At 49.4% G+C, this 19,725-nt stretch overlaps 1 protein-coding gene across 4 annotated transcripts; it reads left to right on the forward strand.

Moving 5' to 3' along the window:
* The first annotated feature begins 260 nt into the window (after window positions 1-260).
* PNCK (pregnancy up-regulated nonubiquitous CaM kinase) lies at window positions 261-3,917 on the forward strand. Of its 4 annotated transcripts, none has more exons than XM_070365458.1 (12): window positions 261-344; window positions 1,042-1,111; window positions 1,261-1,392; window positions 1,591-1,665; window positions 1,769-1,907; window positions 2,033-2,156; window positions 2,324-2,399; window positions 2,495-2,607; window positions 2,710-2,788; window positions 2,867-2,954; window positions 3,152-3,296; window positions 3,612-3,917. In XM_070365458.1, exons 2-11 carry the CDS (start codon window positions 1,044-1,046, stop codon window positions 3,287-3,289), a joined length of 1,032 nt encoding a protein of 343 aa, XP_070221559.1. In that variant the 5' UTR covers window positions 261-344; window positions 1,042-1,043; the 3' UTR covers window positions 3,290-3,296; window positions 3,612-3,917. The 4 variants fall into 4 exon arrangements, with proteins under 4 accessions (XP_070221559.1, XP_070221558.1, XP_070221561.1 ...); XM_070365457.1 differs by lacking the exon at window positions 261-344 and adding an exon at window positions 518-613; XM_070365460.1 differs by lacking the exon at window positions 261-344 and adding an exon at window positions 518-613 and having other exon boundaries at window positions 3,616-3,917.
* Window positions 3,918-19,725: the final 15,808 nt, after the last annotated feature.

Raw genomic sequence — 19,725 nt, forward strand, 5'->3', positions numbered from 1 at the left:
GGAGAGCCAAAGGCAACATGTGGGTGAAGAAACTTCTGCATGGCTGCCGCCGGTGGTGGTGCAAAGGCCCTGGGGTCGACCCCGTCTGGTTGCCGGCGGGGGTGGTGGGGTGGTGGTTGCTGGAGCCTGCAGGAACCCGCACAAATGACCAAGGAAGGAGGCGGGGGCGGCCAGCGCGGGCTGATTGCCTTACAAGGCGCCCTGCAGGGCCGCGGCCTCATGCTCCGCCGCCAGCGGGCCGCAGGGCCAGGCTTGGAGGGGGCGGGACTGCCCGGGCGCGGGCGCGGGGCTCGGCGCGGCGGCCACTGCCCAGGGGCGACTCTGCGGCTTCGCTGGGGCTCCAGGTCCGCAATGGGCACGCGCGCAGGCGGGGTCGCGCTCAGGCGAGGTGGCGCGCGCAGGCAGGGCGCGCGCAGGGGATCGGGCCGTGTCCGGCGCCGCGCACACCTGTCACGCCCAGCGCGCCCCCGGCCGGCACGCGCGCGGCCCACGCAGCTCCGGACTTGGGAGGCCTCCCGCCACGAGGCGCCACGGGGCTGGGCTGCGCTGGGCGGCCGCGTGGGTGGCCGTGGCGGGCCGCTGTGCGCGGGGGTCGCAGGTGCATCTCCGGCAGGTCGGAGCCCTCGCGGGGGAGGGGGGCCATGGGTGGCAGGGCTAGGCCTGGGGGTGAGCGGGAACGGTGGTGGGGCGGGCGGCCCAGGGGAGGGGGGGAAGGGGCACGGAGCCTTCTGGAAGGCGGCAGATCGCGGCTGACTAGGGGGTGCGGGGGCGGAGAGGGGGCGTCTGGGTGCTGATCGCTGTCGGGGGCTGGCCCTGCGCGGAAGCGGGGAGGAGGGTGGGCGTCCACCTGGGAGTGTGGACCCGGACTGTGGGGGAGGGGCGGGCCGGGTCGGGCTGGGCTGGGGGAGGGTGTGCGGGACCGGGGTTCCGGACTGAGGCTGTCTCTGAGGGCGCCCTGGGGGCACCGCTGAGTCTGGGCTTGAGGGCCGGGGCTGCCCCTCGCCCCTGGGAGCCTCTCCCCACCTCGCCCTGCACCCCCAGACATGCTGCTGCTCAAGAAACAGACGGAGGATATCAGCAGCGTCTATGAGATCCGCGAGAAGCTCGGCTCGTGAGTGTGTGTGTGTGTCTAGGAATTTGTGTGTCTTCGTGGGGGGGGGGGCAGGGGTGCTATGGGACCTAGAGGGCCTCCCCATCTCCTTCAGCTCAGGGGTCCTTTCCTGTCCTGTCCCTCCCTGCCTGCCTGCCTCTCTGCTGCAGGGGCGCTTTCTCTGAAGTGGTCCTGGCCCAGGAGCGTGGCTCCTCACACCTTGTCGCTCTCAAGTGCATCCCCAAGAAGGCTCTTCGAGGCAAGGAGGCCTTGGTGGAAAATGAGATCGCGGTGCTCCGCAGGTGTGTGCCCCACCAGGGCTGGGGAGTATTCTGGGCTGGAGCGCCATCCCCCCACCCCCCACCCCACCTGCCCTGGTGGCCCCAAGAAAGGCCTGGCCTGGTCTCTGCCTGGCTGGACTGGGCCAGGCTGGGAGGAAGTAAAGAGGTTGCTGGGCTTCCCAGTGGTGGCCCACAGGGGACGTCTTTGTGCCGTTGCAGGGTCAGCCACCCCAACATTGTGGCTCTGGAAGATGTCCACGAGAGCCCTTCACACCTCTATCTGGCCATGGAGCTGTGAGGACCGCAGGGTCAGGCGGGGTGGGGTGGGGGGCGCTGGGTTTGCGTGGTAAGCTGGGGCCGGTGGGGCCTGGGTCCGCTGAGTCACTGCTCTCCTCAGGGTGACAGGGGGTGAGCTGTTCGATCGAATCATGGAGCGCGGCTCCTACACAGAGAAGGATGCTAGCCACCTGGTGGCCCAGGTCCTTGGCGCTGTCTCCTACCTGCACAGCCTGGGCATCGTGCACCGAGACCTCAAGGTGCCTGCCCACCTGGGGCTTGCCTGGTGTCCCTGTGCCAGGGATCTTGGGAACCTGAGGGCACCCAGCTCCCAGAGCCACACTGGGGCTGACCTGCCGTTCTTTCTGCCATCTGTGCGTCACAGCCTGAAAACCTCCTCTACGCCACCCCCTTCGAGGACTCCAAGATCATGGTCTCTGACTTCGGCCTCTCCAAAATCCAGGCGGGCAACATGCTAGGCACCGCCTGTGGGACCCCAGGCTATGTGGGTGAGTGAGGGGGTGCCCCCAGGCTCCACGGGGAGCCGGGGGAGGGGGCAGGGGGTGCTGTGAGTGCTGTGGTGCCAGGGGCAGGGCAGGCGGTGGGTCCACTAGGCCGCACTGAAGGCACAATGTGTGTGTGCACGGGTGTGTGTCTGTCTGTCTCTGGCCTCCAGCCCCGGAGCTCTTGGAGCAGAAACCCTACGGGAAGGCCGTAGATGTGTGGGCCCTGGGTGTCATCTCCTACATCCTGTGAGTGACCGCTGGGAAGGTTCTTCTTCTGCCTGCCTGCCCCCGGCTGGGTTGGGGAGGTTTGGACAGCTGGCTGATTCATCTGTGGGTGCCAGGCTGTGTGGGTACCCCCCCTTCTACGACGAGAGCGACCCTGAACTCTTCAGCCAGATCCTGAGGGCCAACTACGAGTTTGACTCTCCCTTTTGGGATGACATCTCAGAATCAGGTGAACTTGAGGCTGATCCAGAGCTCAGGGAGGTGGGTAGGGATGAGGGCCCATGGGGACGTGGGGGGCTGACCCCGGTCTGACCTGGCTTCCCTGCTTCAGCCAAAGACTTCATCCGGCACCTTCTTGAGCGAGACCCTCAGAAGAGATTCACCTGCCAGCAGGCCTTACAGCATCTTTGGTGAGTGGGACCTCTGCTGAACTGTCCAGGGGGAACCTTCAGAACCCCCACTGCCACTGACCTCCGGCCACCCTCTAGGATCTCCGGAGATACAGCTTTTGACAAGGACATCCTGGGCTCCGTCAGTGAGCAGATCCAGAAGAATTTTGCTCGAAATCACTGGAAGGTCAGTGTGGACAGGGACCTGGGAGAATCAGCTCAAGGCTGGCTGCTCCTCCCGTCAGCCTCAGGAGGATGGTCTGGGTGGCCAGTGACCTTTGTGGGCCTCCAAGTCTTGGGCCTGCAAGTCTTGGAGGACCTCCTTATGGGCCTCCAAGTCTTGGGCCCGAGATGTGGTGGCCTGACACCCCTCTCTCCTGGCAGCGTGCATTCAATGCTACCTCCTTCCTCCGCCACATCCGCAAGCTGGGGCAGAGCCTGGAGAGTGAGGAGGCCTCTGGACGGAGGGTGATGAGCCGCAGCCACCCGGGCCTTCCGACCAGCCAGCCCCCCGAGTGGTGACAGCCAGGTGCATGCTGGGAGATGGCTCCTTGGCGAACTCCAGAAGTGGCAGGCCCCGGGTGGCCTAGAGCTCAGTGGGCTGAGGGTGGAGAGCACAGACAGGGGTAGCGGGGGAGCCGGGGTCCCCCAAGAAGGGGATGAGAGAGAGGTGCGGGGGGCAGGCCATGCTGCTGGCCTGGATTCTTGAGGGTCCCAGTGCCAGGCCCCAGTGGGCACCTCTGCTGAGAGCCTGGGCTGGGGGCCGGGGGCACAGGGCAGGCCATGGTGGGGGGGGCTCCTGAGTGTCCGTTTTCCTGTGCTTCTCTCTTTCCCTCTCCTCCAGGCAGATGCCCAGGCTGAGCGCATGGACCCTCAGAGCCCCCAGCTCCACACACCCAACCCCGCCAGCCCAGGGTGGGTCGCTGTGGGGAGAGTTCGAGTCCTGTTGGGTGGGGTGCATGGCGCTGGGGTGGGGCATTTGCAGACTTTCCCTCCCCTGTTGCCACCACACCCTGGCTACGAGCCAACAGGCCCCAGGGATGTCTGGCCCGTGCCTGTTCTGTGCTTTGCTGTGGGTGGTCCTGCTTATGTCTTGGCCCTCCAGATCCCCCCACCCACCCCAGTCTCCCCCAAATCAATAAAGACAGACAGAACAGTGGGCAGTGGTGAGCTGGAAGGAGGGATGAGGGGTGGCAGGGCGAGGGTGGAAGGGGCTGGGTGTCTTCCACGGGAAGGAAATCAAGGAGGCAGGTCCACGGCCGTGAGACTTGGTCCATCATTGCCCGAACTTCCGCACACAAGCACCCGGTGGGCCAAGGACTTCCTGTCCTCACTCTCCAAAGTGCCAGCAAGAGTCAGCCCAGCAGGCCAGCAGGGCCACCACTTGGGGTCGGCCTGCATGTGGCTCTGGGGCCCTGGGAGAGAATGGGCGCATCTCCTGCTGGCAGCGGGGGTGGGAGGCGGCGAGGGCTGTCTCCAGGCCTCCAGGGCTGGGCTGGGCTGTGCTCAGGGGCAACTAGAGTCCTGGGCCGTTTTTTGCCCTCTCTCCGTTCCTTCCCTTGCTTCCTGGGGCCCTGGACGGACAGTGCACGCCCTGTGTTTGCAGGCAAAGGCTCTCCAGCCTCGGTATCCAAGGCTGAGGGAGGAGCCCCTGGCCAGTAGGGGGCGCCACTGGGGCCCGCACCGTGTGCTGGGTCGTGGCTTCGGTGCACCTGGGCTCCAGGCTCCACAGGGCCTTTGCCCTGTTTGTGCTCCTCACGGGAAGACTCTGAGGACCTTGGCCCCATCCGGGCCAGAGGGAGCACCCTGAGTTCTGGGCCAGCAGGCCACCCCTTCGCCCCACCGGCCCGTGCCAGCCTGAGTCGCCCTGAGCAGCACTAGGAAAGGCTCTGGACCTATCAAGGCCGGGCTCTGGAGCTCCGCCCCGTCCAGCCACTGCAGAACCTGATGAAGACACTTCTCCGTGTTGACATTTGGGCCCTGAACGGAGGCAGCGAGAAACCCCAGAGCAGGGCTGGCCTGGTGCTCAGGGGTGGGGCTGGAACAGGGCATGCCTGCCTGCTGCTTCCCAAACCCCAAGTGCCTTCTCTGGCTTTCTCCTCCCCCCACTCACTACCTTCCATATACATCTACCTATGGGCCCCTGAGCCCTGGGGCAAGTCCTGTGGGGGAAGGCAGCTTCATCCTCTGTCACCACGGGCACTTTTAGGCTGTCGTTTGCTCAAGGCCTCAGGGTCAAACAGTCAAGCAGTGAGGTCCCACCACACCAGCTGCCAGCAGTCCAAGGGACTGTGGCCAGGTCTCCAGAGCTTGGCCTCTTAACCTCCAGCAACCTGGCCTGCCTGCCACTTGGGGCCTTGTCAAGAACTGTCCTGCCCCCTCAGACGTCCACTTCACTGGCTCTCCTTCCCTCATTTCGGTTGTTCATACTGTCTCCCCAGTACACCCACACTGTCTCATTCTGCCGTCCAAATTGATGGGGCCTTTAGTGTGCGCCAAGCGCTGGGCCCGCGGGTCAAGGGTGCCCACTCTTACACAGAAGGCCCTGCAGCGGAGGGGCTGGGCTTCCTTAGACGCAGGAGAGAGTAGCCGCTGGCTGCTCCTGGAGGCTTGAGCCGGCATACCAGAGCCAGCCTTCCAGAAGGAATGGCACTCCTTCAGAGACACCCAGCCCAGGTTGCCCCCTGGTCCTCACTGAAGAGTCAGCCCTGGCTCTGGCCGCAGGGAAGTGAAGTCACTCAGTCATGTCCGACTCTTTGTGACCCCATGGACTATAGCTTACCAGGCTCCTCTGTCCATGGGATTTTCGAGGCAAGAATACTGGAGTGGGTTGCCATTTCCTTCTCCAGGAGATCTTCCCGATCCAGGGATTGAACCCGGGTCTCCCGGATTGTAGGCAGATGCTTTACCATCTGAGCCACCAGGGAAGTCAGGCCGCAGGGAGATACAGTGCAATTTGACTTCCGGCCAGTAGGTGGCGCCAAGGTCACGTGTTCCCCAAGAGCCCACCCCCTCCCCCCACCCCCGTTGATCCTTCAGCACCTGGGGCAGCTGCTCAGAACCACGTCTCCCCCAAATCCTGCCTTCTTCCGAGTCAGGCAGAGGTGGCATCCTTCCCTTCATCCCTCCAAGCCCTTCCCATCTGAGGGGCAGTTTGTGAAAAGAAAGCTTTGGGTCACCCACGCCATGGGAGCATTTCCAGGCTCAGGGAACAGCAGGTGCTCAGGCACTGGGGCTGCTACTGGAGGGACCTGTCAGACTGGAGCCAGGCTGGGGAAGTCTCTGGCCAGTGATGAGCCAGCGTTGGGGTGGGAGCCAGACAGCGCCATTGTCCACGCTGGGCAGGTGCTGAGCTTCTGTGAGTTGGGAGTCGGGATCAAAGGACTGGCCAGTCCATCCTAAAGGAAATCAGTCCTGAATATTCACTGGAAAGACTGATGCTGAAGCTAACACTGCAATACTTTGGCACTTGATGATCAAATTTGGCATTTGACTCATTGGAAAAGACCCTGATGCTGGGAAAGATTGAAGGCAGGAGGAGAAGGGGACGACACAGGACGAGATGCTTGGATGGCATCACTGACTCGATGGATGTGAGTTTGAGCAAGCCGTTGGAGTTGGTGATGGACAGGGGAGCCCCTGTGGGTGAGATGAGACGAAGCTGTCTCCCTCGTTCTGGGCCACTCAGGGTGGGTCTCATGCTCTGTCCTGGAGCAAACCCCTGGGTGTCAGGAGTTTCAGGGATGCTCAACCTAGGGGCCCTCCCTGGGTATCTGGAGACTAGGGCGGTGGTCCTGGGAGCTCTTTAGAAGTCAGTGATGGGTTGAGGGTGGGGAATGAAGGAGAGGAGGTCTGTGGTGGCCCATGGAACCATTCACCAAGAGGGGTTCAGCTGGGGTGGGTTTGGGGGAGAGACAGCGAGATTGGCTTTGAACATGGTGGTTTGGCACTGCCTGAAGGGATATAGAATTAGAACATAAGAGACACATTCCTCACCCTTCTCTAATCAGAAGAGTTAGCTCAGTGGCGAGTCTTTATTGAGCACTTACTGTGTGCCAGGCACCTGGATTAACTCCAGCCTCGACTATGAGGTAGTCATTCTCATGAGTCATCCCCTACTTTGAATACAGGTGGACCAATGCATCAGTTCAGTTCAGTCACTCAATCATGTCCGACTCTTTTCGACCCCATGGACTACAGTACGCCAGGCCTCCCTGTCTATCAACAACTCCTGGAGCTTGCTCAAACCCATGTCCATCGAGTCAGTGATGCCATCCAACAATCTTATCCTCTGTTGTCCCCTTCTCCTCCTGCCTTCAATCTTTCCCAGCATCAGGGTCTTTTCCAGTCAGTTCTTTGCATCAGGTGGCCAAAGTATTGGAGTGTCAGCTTAAGCATCAGTCCTTCCAATGAATATTCAGGGTTGATTTCCTCTAGGATGGACTGATTTGATCTCCTTTCAGTCCAAACGGCTCTCAAAAGCCTTCTCCAACATCACAGTTTAAAAGGATCAGTTTTTCGGTGCTCAGTCTTCTTTATGGTCCAACTCTCATATCCGTACATGGCTACTGGAAAAACCATAGCTTTGACTAGACGGACCTTTGTTGGCGAAGTTATGTCTCTGCTTTTTAATACACTATCTAGGTTGGTCATAGCTTTTCTTCCAAGGAGCAAGCATCTTTTCATTTCATGGCTGAAGTCACCATCTGCAGTGATTTTGGAGCCCCCAAAATAAAGTCTATCACTATTTCTATTGTTTTTCATCTATTTGCCATGAAGTGATGGGACCAGATGCCATGATTATCGTTTTTTGAATGTTGAGTTTTAAGCCAAATTTTTCACTCTCTTCTTTCACTCTCATCAAGAGGCTCTTTAGCTCTTTTTCGCTTTCTGCCATAAGGGTGGTGTCATCTGTGTATCTGAGGTTATTGATATTTCTACCGGCAATCTTGATTCCATCTTGTGCTTCATCCAGCCTGGCATTTCACATGATATACTCTGTATATAAGTTAAATAAGTAGGGTGACAGTATACAGCCTTGACGTACTCCTCTCCCAATTTGGACCCAGTCTGTTGTTCCATGTCCATTTCTAACTATTGCTTCTCGACTGAGGCATAGAGGCCATAAAAGTGAGCTAAGGTCACACAACCTTGTGCTTGACCTCTTGCTGGCCTCTGGGCAAGGAGGATGGCTCCCTGGGAATAGGAAGGCCATATGGGGACTGAGAAGAAGATGGTGGAGCTCTTCTCTACCTTTCCTTTGGTGAGCGCAAACTGTTGGTGTGAGGACAGAGGAAGAACACTGGGCCGGGGGGCACCCTGGATTGGAGTCTCAGCCTTGCAAGTGGTTCTCTTGCCTTTAACATCCTCTGTGCCTCTATTTCACTAATTCCTTGTGAAATAGGAACCTGGGTAGTGGGGTCAACCCCTGGGGTTCACTGTGAGGGGCTACTGGGAAGTGGGGCAGGGCTGACACTTCTGGGGGACCGTGTCAGGCAGCAAGGCAAGAAATGGAGGGAGCCTGTGTCAAGGCAATTGAAGAAGGACAGGAAAGATGGAGGTTGGCAGTGGTGGACGGAACAGGGCTCTGTGAGGGAGACTAGGAGAGAAGCAGACCAGGTGAGGAGGTGAAGGGGGCAAGCCAGGCCCTCTGTCAGGACTCGAAGCCTAGCTCTTTCCTGCCAGCCACTGGGTGGGCCCATGGCAGCCATGTTCTCTACCCAGCCCCAGCTCTGCCCAGGTATCCTTGTCTCCATCCCTGTCTCCTCAGGTGGGCAAGACATGGAGTATGGAGTGTTTCAGGAAGAAGCAAATAACCCGATTTGATTTCTTGAAGGTGGTTGTGAAAAGTGGTTCAGAGATTGGCCAGAAAAAGTGAACTTGCTCAAGAGGGCACTGTGGAGCCACTGGAGGGCTGTAGGTAGGATAGTGACAAGATTAGATTTTTGCTTGAAGAGAGTTTTCCAGTATTTTTCGACCCTATCTGATCTCTCTTGATAAATATAAAAATCTCATCTCTAGATTCCACCCCCCGACCCAGGCCCCACTGAGAGTTCTATAGTTCCCCTCATGCCAGGGAGCCAAGCCTGCCTCATGTGATGTTCCGAGTAGAGGCCCAGTTGCTTTTTCCTCAGTTGAGGCTTGTTGTTCAGTCGCTCAGTCGTGTCCAACTCTGTGACCCCATGGACTGTAGTACTGCTGTTTTCCCTATCCTTCACCATCTCCTGGAACTTGCTCGAACTCATATCCATCGAGTCAGTGATGCCATCCAACCCTCTCATCCTCTGTCGTCCCCGTCTCCTCCTGCTTTCAATCTTTCCCAGGATCAGAGTCTTTTCAAATGAGTCAGTTCTTCGCATCAGGTGGCCAAAGTATTGGAGTTTCGGCTTCAGCATCAGTTCTTCCAATGAATATTCAGGGTTGATTTCCTTTAAGATTGACTGGTTGGATCTCCTTTCAGTCCAAGGGACTCTCAAGAGTCTTCTCCAACACCACAGCTCAAAAGCATTAATTCTTCAGCATTCAGCCTTCTTTATGGTCCAGCTCTCACATCCGTACAGAACTACTGGAAAAACCATAGCTTTGACTACACAGGCCTTTCTCGGCAAAGTAACATCTCTGCTTTTTAGTATGCTGTCTAGGTTGGTCATAGCTTTTCTTCCAAAGAGCAAGCGTCTTTTAATTTCGTGGATGCAGTCACCATCTGCAGTGATTTTGGAGCCCAGAAAAATAAAGTCTGTCACTGTTTCCATTGTTTCTCCATCTATTTGCCATGAAGTGATGGGACCGGATGCCATGATCTTTGTTTTTTGAATGTTGAGTTTTAAGCCAGCTTTTTCACTCTCCTCTTTCACTTTTATCAAGAGGTTCTTTAGTTCCTCTTTGCTTTCAGACATACGGGTTGTGTCATCTGCATATCTGAGGTTATTGATATTTCTCCTGGCAATCTTGATTTCAGCTTGTGCTTCTTCCAGTCCAGCGTTTCTCATGATGTACTCTGCATATAAGTTAAATAAGCAGGGTAACAATATGCAGCCTTGACGTACTCCTTTCCCAATTTGGAACCAGTCCATTGTTCCATGTCTGATTCTAACTGTTGCTTCCTGACCTGCATACAGTTTTCTCAAGAGGCAGGTAAGGTGGTCTGGTATTCCCATCTCTTGAAGAATTTTCCACAGTTTGTTGTGATTCACACAGTCAAAGGCTTTAATGTAGTCAATGAAGCAGAAGTAGATATTTTTCTGGAATTCTCTTGCTTTTTCTATGATCCAGTGGATGTTGGCAATTTAACCTCTGGTTCTTCTGCCTTTTCTAAATCCAGCTTGAACATCTGGAAGTTCTCATTTCATGTACTGTTGAAGCCTTGCTTGGAGAATTTTGAGCATTACTTTGCTAGCGTGTGAGATGAGTTCAACTGTGAGGTAGTTTGAACATTCTTTGGCATTGCCCTTCTTTGGGATTGGACTGAAAACTGACCTTTTCCAGTCCTGTGGCCCCTGATGAGTTTCCCATATTTGCTGGCATATTGAGTGCAGCACTTTAGCAGCAGCATCTTTTAGGATTTGAAAGAGCTCAGCTGGAGGTCTATCACCTCCACTAGCTGTGTTCATAGTGATGCTTCCTAAGGCCCACTTGACTTCACACTCCAGGATGTCTGGTTCTAGGTGAGTGATCACACCATCAGGGTTATCTGGGTCATTAAGACCTCTTTTGTATAGTTCTGTGTGTTCTTGCCACCTCTTCTTAATATTGTCTGCTTCTGTTAGGCCTATACTTTTTCTGTCCTTTATTGTGCTCATCTTTACATGAAATGTTTCCTTGGTATCTCTAATTTTCTTGGAGAGATCTCTAGTCTTTCCCATTCTATTGTTTTCCTCTATTTCTCTGCATTGTTCACTTACACATGAACAGGTATACGTATACATATAGCCACTCATTTTTAGATTTCCCTCCTGTTTAGGTCACCACAGAGCACTGAGTAGAATTCCCCGTGCTATAGCAGTCGGTTCTCATTAGTCACCTATTTTATACACAGTAGTGTATCTATGTCAACCCCAGTCTCCCGATTCATCCCACCTACGCCTTCCCCCCTTGGTGTCCATATGCTTGTTCTCTCCATCTGTGTGCTTGTGCTTTATAGTCGACTTATACAGTGATAGTAACATAGCAACTGTATCTTTCTTTTGGTGAATACTTGTCTGGCATATCTTGTTCAGTTCTTTTTCTTTCAAACTTAATTTTTTTTACTGAGATATAATTCACATACCATAAAATCCACCCTTTAAAATGTACAATTTATTGTTTTTTTTTTAGTATACAGATGGTCCCTGACTTAAAATGGTTTGACTTAACGATTTTTTGACTTCTACGCTGGTGCGAAAGCAATACACATTTAGTAGAAACCATGCTTTGAATTTTCAATTTTGATGTTTTTCCAGGCTAGCAATATGTGGTGCAATCCCCTCTCATGATGCTGGGCCATGGCAGTAATCTGAAGCTCCCACTCAGCTACTTGATCATGAGGGTAAACAACTGGCAACACTCATCAAAATTCCGTACCCAGATAGCCATTCTGTTTTTCACTTTCAGTTCAGTGTTCACTTATATGAGATATTCAACACTTTATTATAAAATGAGCTTTGTGTTAGATGGTTTTGTCAAATTGTAGGCTAATATTAGTGTTCTGAGCACGTCGAAGCTAAGCTATGATGGTAGGTTAGGTGTATTAAGTGCATTTTTGACTTAGGATATTTTCAGCTTATGATGAGTTTATTGGGATGTAACCCCATCGGAAATTGACGAGATCTGTATTTACAGTTTACATCATCACAATCTAATTCCAGAACATTTTCATCACCCCAGAGGAAAATGCTGTACCCGTTAGTGGTAACTCTCCACTTCCCCTTCTCCAGCCCCTGGCAAAGACTGATTTACTTTCTGTCTCTGTGGATTTGACTTTTCAGATATTTTACATAAATGGAATCCTAACATGTGGCTCTTTGTGTCTGGCTTATTTCACTAAGCATAATGATTTCAAAGTTCATCCACGTTGCAACGTGTATCAGTACTTCATTTATTTTTATAGCTGAACAATGTTCCATTGTATGGATAGATCATGTTCTATTTATCCACGGATTCACTGATGGACATTTAAGTTGTTTACACCTTTTAGCTATTGTGAATAATGCTGCTATGATCATTTCTGTGCAAGCTTTTGTGTGGACATACATTTTCAGTTGCCTTATTTGATAGAATTCACCAGTGAAGATGTCTGGAGTTGGATTTTCTTTGTGGGAAGACTTTCAATTACTATTTCAACGTATTTGCTTGTTATAAGCCTATTGAGATTTTCCATTTCATTTAAAGTCAGTTTTGATCATTTGTGTCTTTGTCCGTTTCACCCGAATTGTCTTAATTTGTTGGCATAACGTTTGCCTTATAATCGTTAACATTTTTTAGTTCAGTAGTAATGTTCCTCTTTTCATTCTAGACCTTAGTAACCTATTTTTTTTTTGCTCATTGCGTAGTCTAGGTTCCCCAACCAGGGACTGAACCTGAGCCTATGGCAGTGAAAGCACTGAGTCCGAGGTAATCTTTTTTTTTTGATCAGTCTAGGTAAGATCAACTGTGTTGGTCTTTTCAAAAAACCAACTTTTGTTTTCACTGATTTTCTGTAGTTTTCCTATTTTCTAATTCATTTCTGCACTTATCTTACCTCTGCTTGTTTCAGATTTAGTTTGCTTTTCTTTTTCTTGTTTATTAAGATTTATCATTTGGCCATTGATTTGAGACTTTTTTGTTGTTGTTGTTGGTATAGGCATTTAAAGCTCTAAATTCCTCTTGTAAACAATATATATTCAATAGTTGAATCTTGTTTTCTTGACTCTCTGATTTTTGATTGGGATGTTTAGACCATGAATATTTAATGTAGTGATTGATATGGCTGAATTTACATTCGCCATTTTGCTATTGGTTTCTCTGTATCTTCTGTCTTTTTGTTGCTCTCTTCCTCCTAGACTGCCTTCTTTTGTGTTAAATGTTTTTTAGTGTACCTTTTTTTCTTCTGTTGATTTTTAACTATATGCTTTTGAATTGAAGTTGCAGTACAATATATATCTTTTTTTTTTACAATATATATCTTAAGTAATTATAATCTACTTCATATTAACACTCATTTAATTTGGGTAAAATGTAGAGACTTTTCTCTAACATAGCTCCATTCCTGCCTTCCTCTTTTGTGTTATTAATGTCATATATATATTACATCTATATAGATTATCATAGGAACTTAACATGACAGTGTTATAGCTATTGCTTTATATCAATACAATCTTACTTTTTTTTGAAGAAGTTAGGAGAAGAAAGTTAGGAGAGACATTTGTATTAACCCAGATTTTAATCATTTTGGCTCCTCTTCATTTCTTCTTATGAATTCAACTTACTAACTGGTGTCAGCCTGAAGGACTTTTTTTTAGTATTTCTTGTAAAGAAGTATGCTGCTAAGTCGCTTCAGTCATGTCTGACTCTGTGCGATCCCAGAGACGGCAGCCCACCAGGCTCTCCTGTCCCTGGGATTCTCCAGGCAAGAACACTGGAGTGGGTTGCCATTTCCTTCTCCAATGCATGAAAGTGAAAAGTGAAAGTGAAGTCACTCAGTTGTGTCCGACTCCTAGGGACCCCATGGACTGCAGCCTACCAGGCTCCTCTGTCCATGGGATTTTCCAGGCAAGAGTACTGGAGTGGGGTGCCATTGCCTTCTCCAAAAGAAGTATAGTAGCAATGAATTCTCCCAGTCTTTGTTTACCAGGAAATGTCTTTTTTTAACCTTCAATTTTTTGAGGTATAGTTTTGCTAGATACAGAATTTTTGATGGATACTCTTCTTTTCTTTCAACTCTTTGATTATGTCACTTCACTGTCTTTTGGCCTCCATTATTTCTGATGAGTAGTTAACTTAATTTTATTATGGTTTTCTTCTACATGGGTCATTTTTCTCCTATTCCTTTCAAAACTGTCTATCTTTGGCTTTCAACAGTTTGACTGTAAAGTGTCTATGACTATCTCTTTATCTTATTTGGGGTTCATTGAACTTCTTGGATCTGATTAATGTTTCTCATAAAATATTGGAAGTTTTGGTCTTGTTTCTTCAAATACTTATTCTGACCTTGTTCTTCAAAACCCCCCAATACACATATTTTAGAATGTTTCATATTGTTCCAGAGGTGTCTGAAGTGCTATCATTTTTCTCTCCATTCTCCAGATTGTATAGTGTATATTAATATTGTTGATCTATTTTCAAGGTCAGTAGTAATTTCTTATGACATCTTGAACCTACTCTTGAATACTTCTAAAGAAGTTGTCATTTCAATTATTGCACTATTTAAAGCTATTTTCATTTAGTTATCATTTCTTAATTTGTGTATCCATATTGAGAATCTCTATTTGTTGATTTGTTGTTGTCATCATACTTTCCTTTAACTCTTTAAACATGGCTTCCTTTAGTACTTTGAACCTATTTATAATATGTGCTTTGAAGTTATCATCTGCCAATTCTAGCATTTGGAAACACTCAGAGACAGTTTCTGCTGATTTCTTTCCCTAATGTGGATCATACTTTATTGTTTCTTTGCATGTTATACAATTCTTTTGTTGAAAATTGAACTTTTAAACAAATATTTATTTCTTTGGCTGTGCTGGGTCTTAATTGTGGCATGTGGGATCTATAGTTGTGGCACGTGTGATCTAATTCTCTGACTAGGGATGGAGCCTGAGACCCCAGCATTGGGAGTGTGGAGACTTAGCCACTGGACAACAAGGAGGTCCCCCCAAATTGAACATTTTAGACAATCAGATCAGATCGGATCAGATCAGTCGCTCAGTCATGTCCGACTCTTTGCAACCCCATGAATTGCAGCACGCCAGGCCTCCCTGTCCATCACCAACTCCTGGAGTTCACTGAGACTCACGTCCATCGAGTCAGTGATGCCATCCATCCATCTCATCCTCTGTCGTCCCCTTCTCCTCCTGCCCCCAATCCCTCCCAGCATCAGAGTCTTTTCCAATGAGTCAACTCTTCACATGAGGTGGCCAAAGTACTGGAGTTTCAGCTTTAGCTTCATTCCTTCCAAAGAAATCCCAGGGCTGATCTTCTTCAGAATGGACTGGTTGGATCTCCTTGCAGTCCAAGGGACTCTCAAGAGTCTTCTCCAACACCACAGTTCAAAAGCATCAATTCTTTGGTGCTCAGCCTTCTTCACAGTCCAACTCTCACATCCATACATGACCACAGGAAAAACACAGCCTTGAATAGACGAATCTTTATTGGCAAAGTAATGTCTCTGCTTTTGAAAATGCTATCTAGGTTGGTCATAACTTTCCTTCCAAGGAGTAAATGTCTTTTAATTTCATGGCTGCAGTTACCATCTGCAGTGATTTTGGGAGCCCAGAAAATAAAGTCTGACACTGTTTCCACTGTTTCCCCATCTATTTCCCATGAAGTGGTGGGACCGGATGCCATGATCTTTATTTTCTGAATGTTGAGCTTTAAGCCAACTTTTTCACTCTCCACTTTCACCTTCATCAAGAGGCTTTTTAGTTCCTCTTCACTTTCTGCCATAAGGGTGGTGTCATCTGCATATCTGAGGTTATTGATATTTCTCCTGGCAATCTTGATTCCACTTTGTGTTTCTTCCAGTCCAGCTTTTCTCATGATGTACTCTGCATATAAGTTAAATAAACAGGGTGACAATATACAGCCTTGACGAACTCCTTTTCCTATTTGGAACCAGTATGTTGTTCCATGTCCAGTTCTAACTGTTGCTTCCTGACCTGCATACAGATTTCTCAAGAGGCAGATCAGGTGGTCTGGTATTCCCATCTCTTTCAGAATTTTCCACAGTTTATTGTGATACACACAGTCAAAGGCTTTGGCATAGTCAATAAAGCAGAAATAGATGTTTTTCTGGAACTCTCTTGCTTTTTCCATGATCCAGCGGATGTTGACAATTTGATCTCTGGTTCCTCTGCCTTTTCTAAAACCAGCTTGAACATCTGGAAGCTCACAGTTCACATATTGCTGAAGCCTGGCTTGGAGAATTTTGAGCATTACTTTACTAGCGTGTGAGATGAGTGCAACTGTGCGGTAGTTTGAGCATTCTTTGGCATTGCCTTTCTTTGGGATTGGAATGAAAACTGACCTTTTCCAGTCCTGTGGCCACTGCAGAGTTTTCCAAATTTGCTGGCATATTGAGTGCAGTACTTTCACAGCATCATCTTTCAGGATTTGGAATATAGTTTCTATCAACTCTGGATTATGATATTCCCTTTACCCCTAGAAGTAGTTTTCAGTGTGTGTGTGTGTGTGTGTGTGTACTTGTTTCTTTGTTGTGTAACTTTTTTGCACTAAGTCTGTGAAACTGTACTGTTTCCCACCCCCAGCTGCAGTCAGTGGTGTCTCTGTTGAATTAAAAAAAAAACAGTTTAAAATGTAAGCCTGGTTTCCTAGGGGCTGCCGCATATCTGTCCAGCTTAGTGGCCAGTCAATGATTAGTCAGAAACTATGTTGAAAGATCTCAGGCCACTAAGGCTTGTGTGCTCTGATGTATCTGTGTGTGGGCAGGGGAGTTCTTTCAACGTTCAGGTTATTTTCAGGCCTTCCCAGGGTTTTCTTTCCCCTGACGCCTTTGAATCTCCTACATACATGTGTATAGCCTCAGTGTAGTCAGGAAACATGATTAGATTGGGACCTCTCCATTCTCCAACTAGTCAGGAACACGCTTGCCCCAACCACATTCACAACCTGTCTAGTAGAGCTGAGTTGTTGGCCCTTCCCTGTTGGTCTTCCCCCGAGAAGTTTATTTCCATTGACAATGTCCCTGGGTGTGGATATTCCCCACCAAATTGACTTAGCCCCCTTCAAACCTAGGCAGAGAAGCTGCTGGTTTTCTTGAGCTGCCTTGTACTGGTAGAACCTCCATGACAAACTGAGCTGGGAAGGATGGGAGCAACTCTAGGCCAGAATGCCACAGATTCCCACAGTTCAACTTCTCATTTTATTATATACCTTTGGTTAAGTTCTAGATCATAAAGGTATTTGTCAGCTTTGTCCAGCTTTATTATTTTTTTTTTGAGGTTATTTGTTGATATCCTCATTTGGCCATAGCTAGAAGTCCTGACTTTTCAATATTTTCCTTTTCTGTCCTATCATTTAGATGTACCAGTCTTTTAATTTTTATTTTTGTGTATTCTTCTTCTTATTATTATTTTTTTTGGCTGGGCTGCATGGCATGGGGGATCTTAGTCCCCCATCCAGGAATTGAGCCCATTCCCCCTGCAGTGGAAGTATGGAGTCTCCACCACTGCACCACCATGGAAGTCTCTAGATGTCCCTCCTACAAACTGCTTATGGGTGGATTTTTAAAAATCTTGTCTTCAATTGAAGAATTTAGTCGATTTTGTTTAGTGATGTTTGGCCTAATTTCTAAAATTTTATTTTATGCTTTCTACTTATTCCAATGTTTCTATTTCTTTATTTTCCTCTTTTGACTTTTGAATTGAGATTTTTTTCCTTGTTATTATATGATATTTTCCTCTACTAGTTTGAAAGTAGTATACTCTATTTATATTCTTTTAGCAATTACTCTAGAAAACCTAGCATGCATTTTTGTCTTAACAAAGCTTAAAGTTAATACTGATATGGCCATGAAGGAATAACATGGTCCAGAATTTCCCTCTCTCCATACATGATTGGAAAACTTGGCAGATATATGAATCAACCGTTTTAAGGTGGTGAAGACCTGGTGGTACCAGAGAGAAAGGAAACAAATGAGGTGAACTCCACCACCAAGACTTTCTGACTGAGAGAGAAGAAGCATAAAAATGTAATCTGTAATGATAAAGAATCAGCCAATCAAAACAGACCCAGGGAATTTCCAGTCTATTATCTGGCACGTGAGGAGCCTGGGAGTCATCACTTGATGCCAACAACAAGAAAATGTTGAACAAACTGAAAAACCAACAACTGTTTTTAGATCCATTAGAGAACAGAGGTCAAATGGCAAAGTATTGCTCACAAAACTGAAGAAACAGACAGGTGGATACAGAAAACCACAATTTACCAGAGCAGAAACTTGTGAGTGGGTACAGTGTTGGGGTAGGAAAACCTGAGCTTTAACTAATGATTTGCTGGAGGCTAGTGTGGAGAAGTATGAGAGTTAAAAACTGCAAGGAGCCTAATCTTAGGGAGGCTCTCACCTCCTACACTTCTGTGAGTTTTACCTCTAGGAGCCCCATCAGATTCTCAGAGTGAATACTGGAGAACAATCTCCTCATGTTTCCAGTTGGGGGAGAGGGGAAAGTTGATACTTTGAAATACACCAGAGCATTCTGTTCTTAACAAAGCCTGCTCTGAAGACAAACCATTATACCAGAGTCTGACCTATTGGGGTTTTATTAGAGTCTAAGGGACTTGGGGGAAGGGAAATATCCAACTTCAGCCCCCTGTAGCCATCCTAGCCCACCTTGGAGAGGGGGCACTGATAAGCACTTTCGAAGATCACAACCCAGAAGCACAGGCTCACCAAAACACTGAGAGCTAACCATTGGACTGCAGAACACTTCCCCTTCCACCACTAGTAAGTAAAGACCTCCTTCCTGCAGCTCCTTTATCCAGGACATCGTGCCTGACTTTCAACCAAAAAATTGCAAGGCACACTAACGGGCAAAACCCTCCACAGTTTGAAGAGACAGAGCAAGCATCAGAACCAGACTCAGCTATGGCAGGGATGTTGGAATTACCAGACCAGTCATTTCAAATACTATGATAAATACGCTAAGGGTTCTGATGGAGAAGCAGATATCATGGAAGAACTTGGCCATAATTAGCTACAAGGCAGGATGGGAAATCAAGTTTCTGGTTGGGAACCAAGATTCCCCATGAACCTTTGGAGATTTTACTTCTAAAAGGGTCAGAAATCCAACACAGATTTAATTGAGCTAAAATTGAGGTGTGGGCAGGGCTGCATTCCTTGAAGAGTCTCAAGGAAAGAATCAGTTGTCTTGCCTTTTCCACCTTCTAGAGAGCACCCACATTCCTTGGCTGGGTCCCCTTCATCTTTCTTCAAAGCCAGCAGTGTTGTATCTTGGAATCTCTCTGACTCTGACCTCTTTTCTATCATTGCATCTCATCTCACTCTCCTGTGGCCCTCTTTCCCTTATAAAGATGCATTTAGGGCCCACCTGGGTAACCCAGGACAATCTCCCCATCTCAAGATCCGTGACTTAATCACATCTGCAGAGTCCCTTTTTGCCATATGCATAGGATTCCAGGATTCCCATGAGGCCATCTTGGGGTGGGGGGCAGGATACTGTGCTGAAGACACCTGTTGAGAGCACAGCACCGCCCTTCAAAAGTCCTGGCTTTATGTGTGGGCCCAGGCGGTATCTCCCATCCCATGATTGGTGTCTGGAAAGCCATGGAAAGCTGTCTCAGGAGAAAGGATGGGCTCTGGCTCCTGGGTGTAGATGCCCCTGGGTCAGGTGCTGGCCCCAGAGCTGACTTACTTCTCTGGACTCAAGTATCATTCCTGATCTTGGAGGCTTTCACTTGTTTCCCTACCAGCTCAGCCATTCATGCAAACAGGTTTTTAGGTTCATTCTCCATTTTAAAGGTTCTGGACCAGGAGGGTGGCTCTAGACATGTGGGCCACATTGCCCATAAAGTCTCCAGTGACTTCTCACACCGTGCTTGTTTCTGCCCACCCTCCAGCTCCCTTCCACTTCCAGCTGTGTCTCTGTCACCGGGAATTGTGACTTTAGAATGGCTGCTCCAGCTCCAGTGTGCAGAAGGCCCTGGAGGAGGCCAGAGAGGAACAAGGCCCTGCTGTCGCTTCAGGTGACCCAGTGGCCTCCGCATGCTCCCCCAGCCCCCAGCCCAGCCTCTGGAGTCCCAACTCCACCCTG

Source organism: Bos mutus, chromosome X, assembly GCF_027580195.1.
Source record: "Bos mutus isolate GX-2022 chromosome X, NWIPB_WYAK_1.1, whole genome shotgun sequence".
NCBI classification, from domain to species: domain Eukaryota; kingdom Metazoa; phylum Chordata; class Mammalia; order Artiodactyla; family Bovidae; genus Bos; species Bos mutus.

Bases quoted from the DNA above. Each gene is read 5' to 3' on its own strand.
- PNCK (XM_070365458.1), top strand. From the start codon at position 1,044: ATGCTGCTGCTCAAGAAACAGACGGAGGATATCAGCAGCGTCTATGAG. The intron at 1,393-1,590 runs GTGTGTGCCCCA...GTGCCGTTGCAG, and splicing joins GAGATCGCGGTGCTCCGCAG to GGTCAGCCACCCCAACATTG. The intron at 1,908-2,032 runs GTGCCTGCCCAC...TGTGCGTCACAG, and splicing joins TCGTGCACCGAGACCTCAAG to CCTGAAAACCTCCTCTACGC.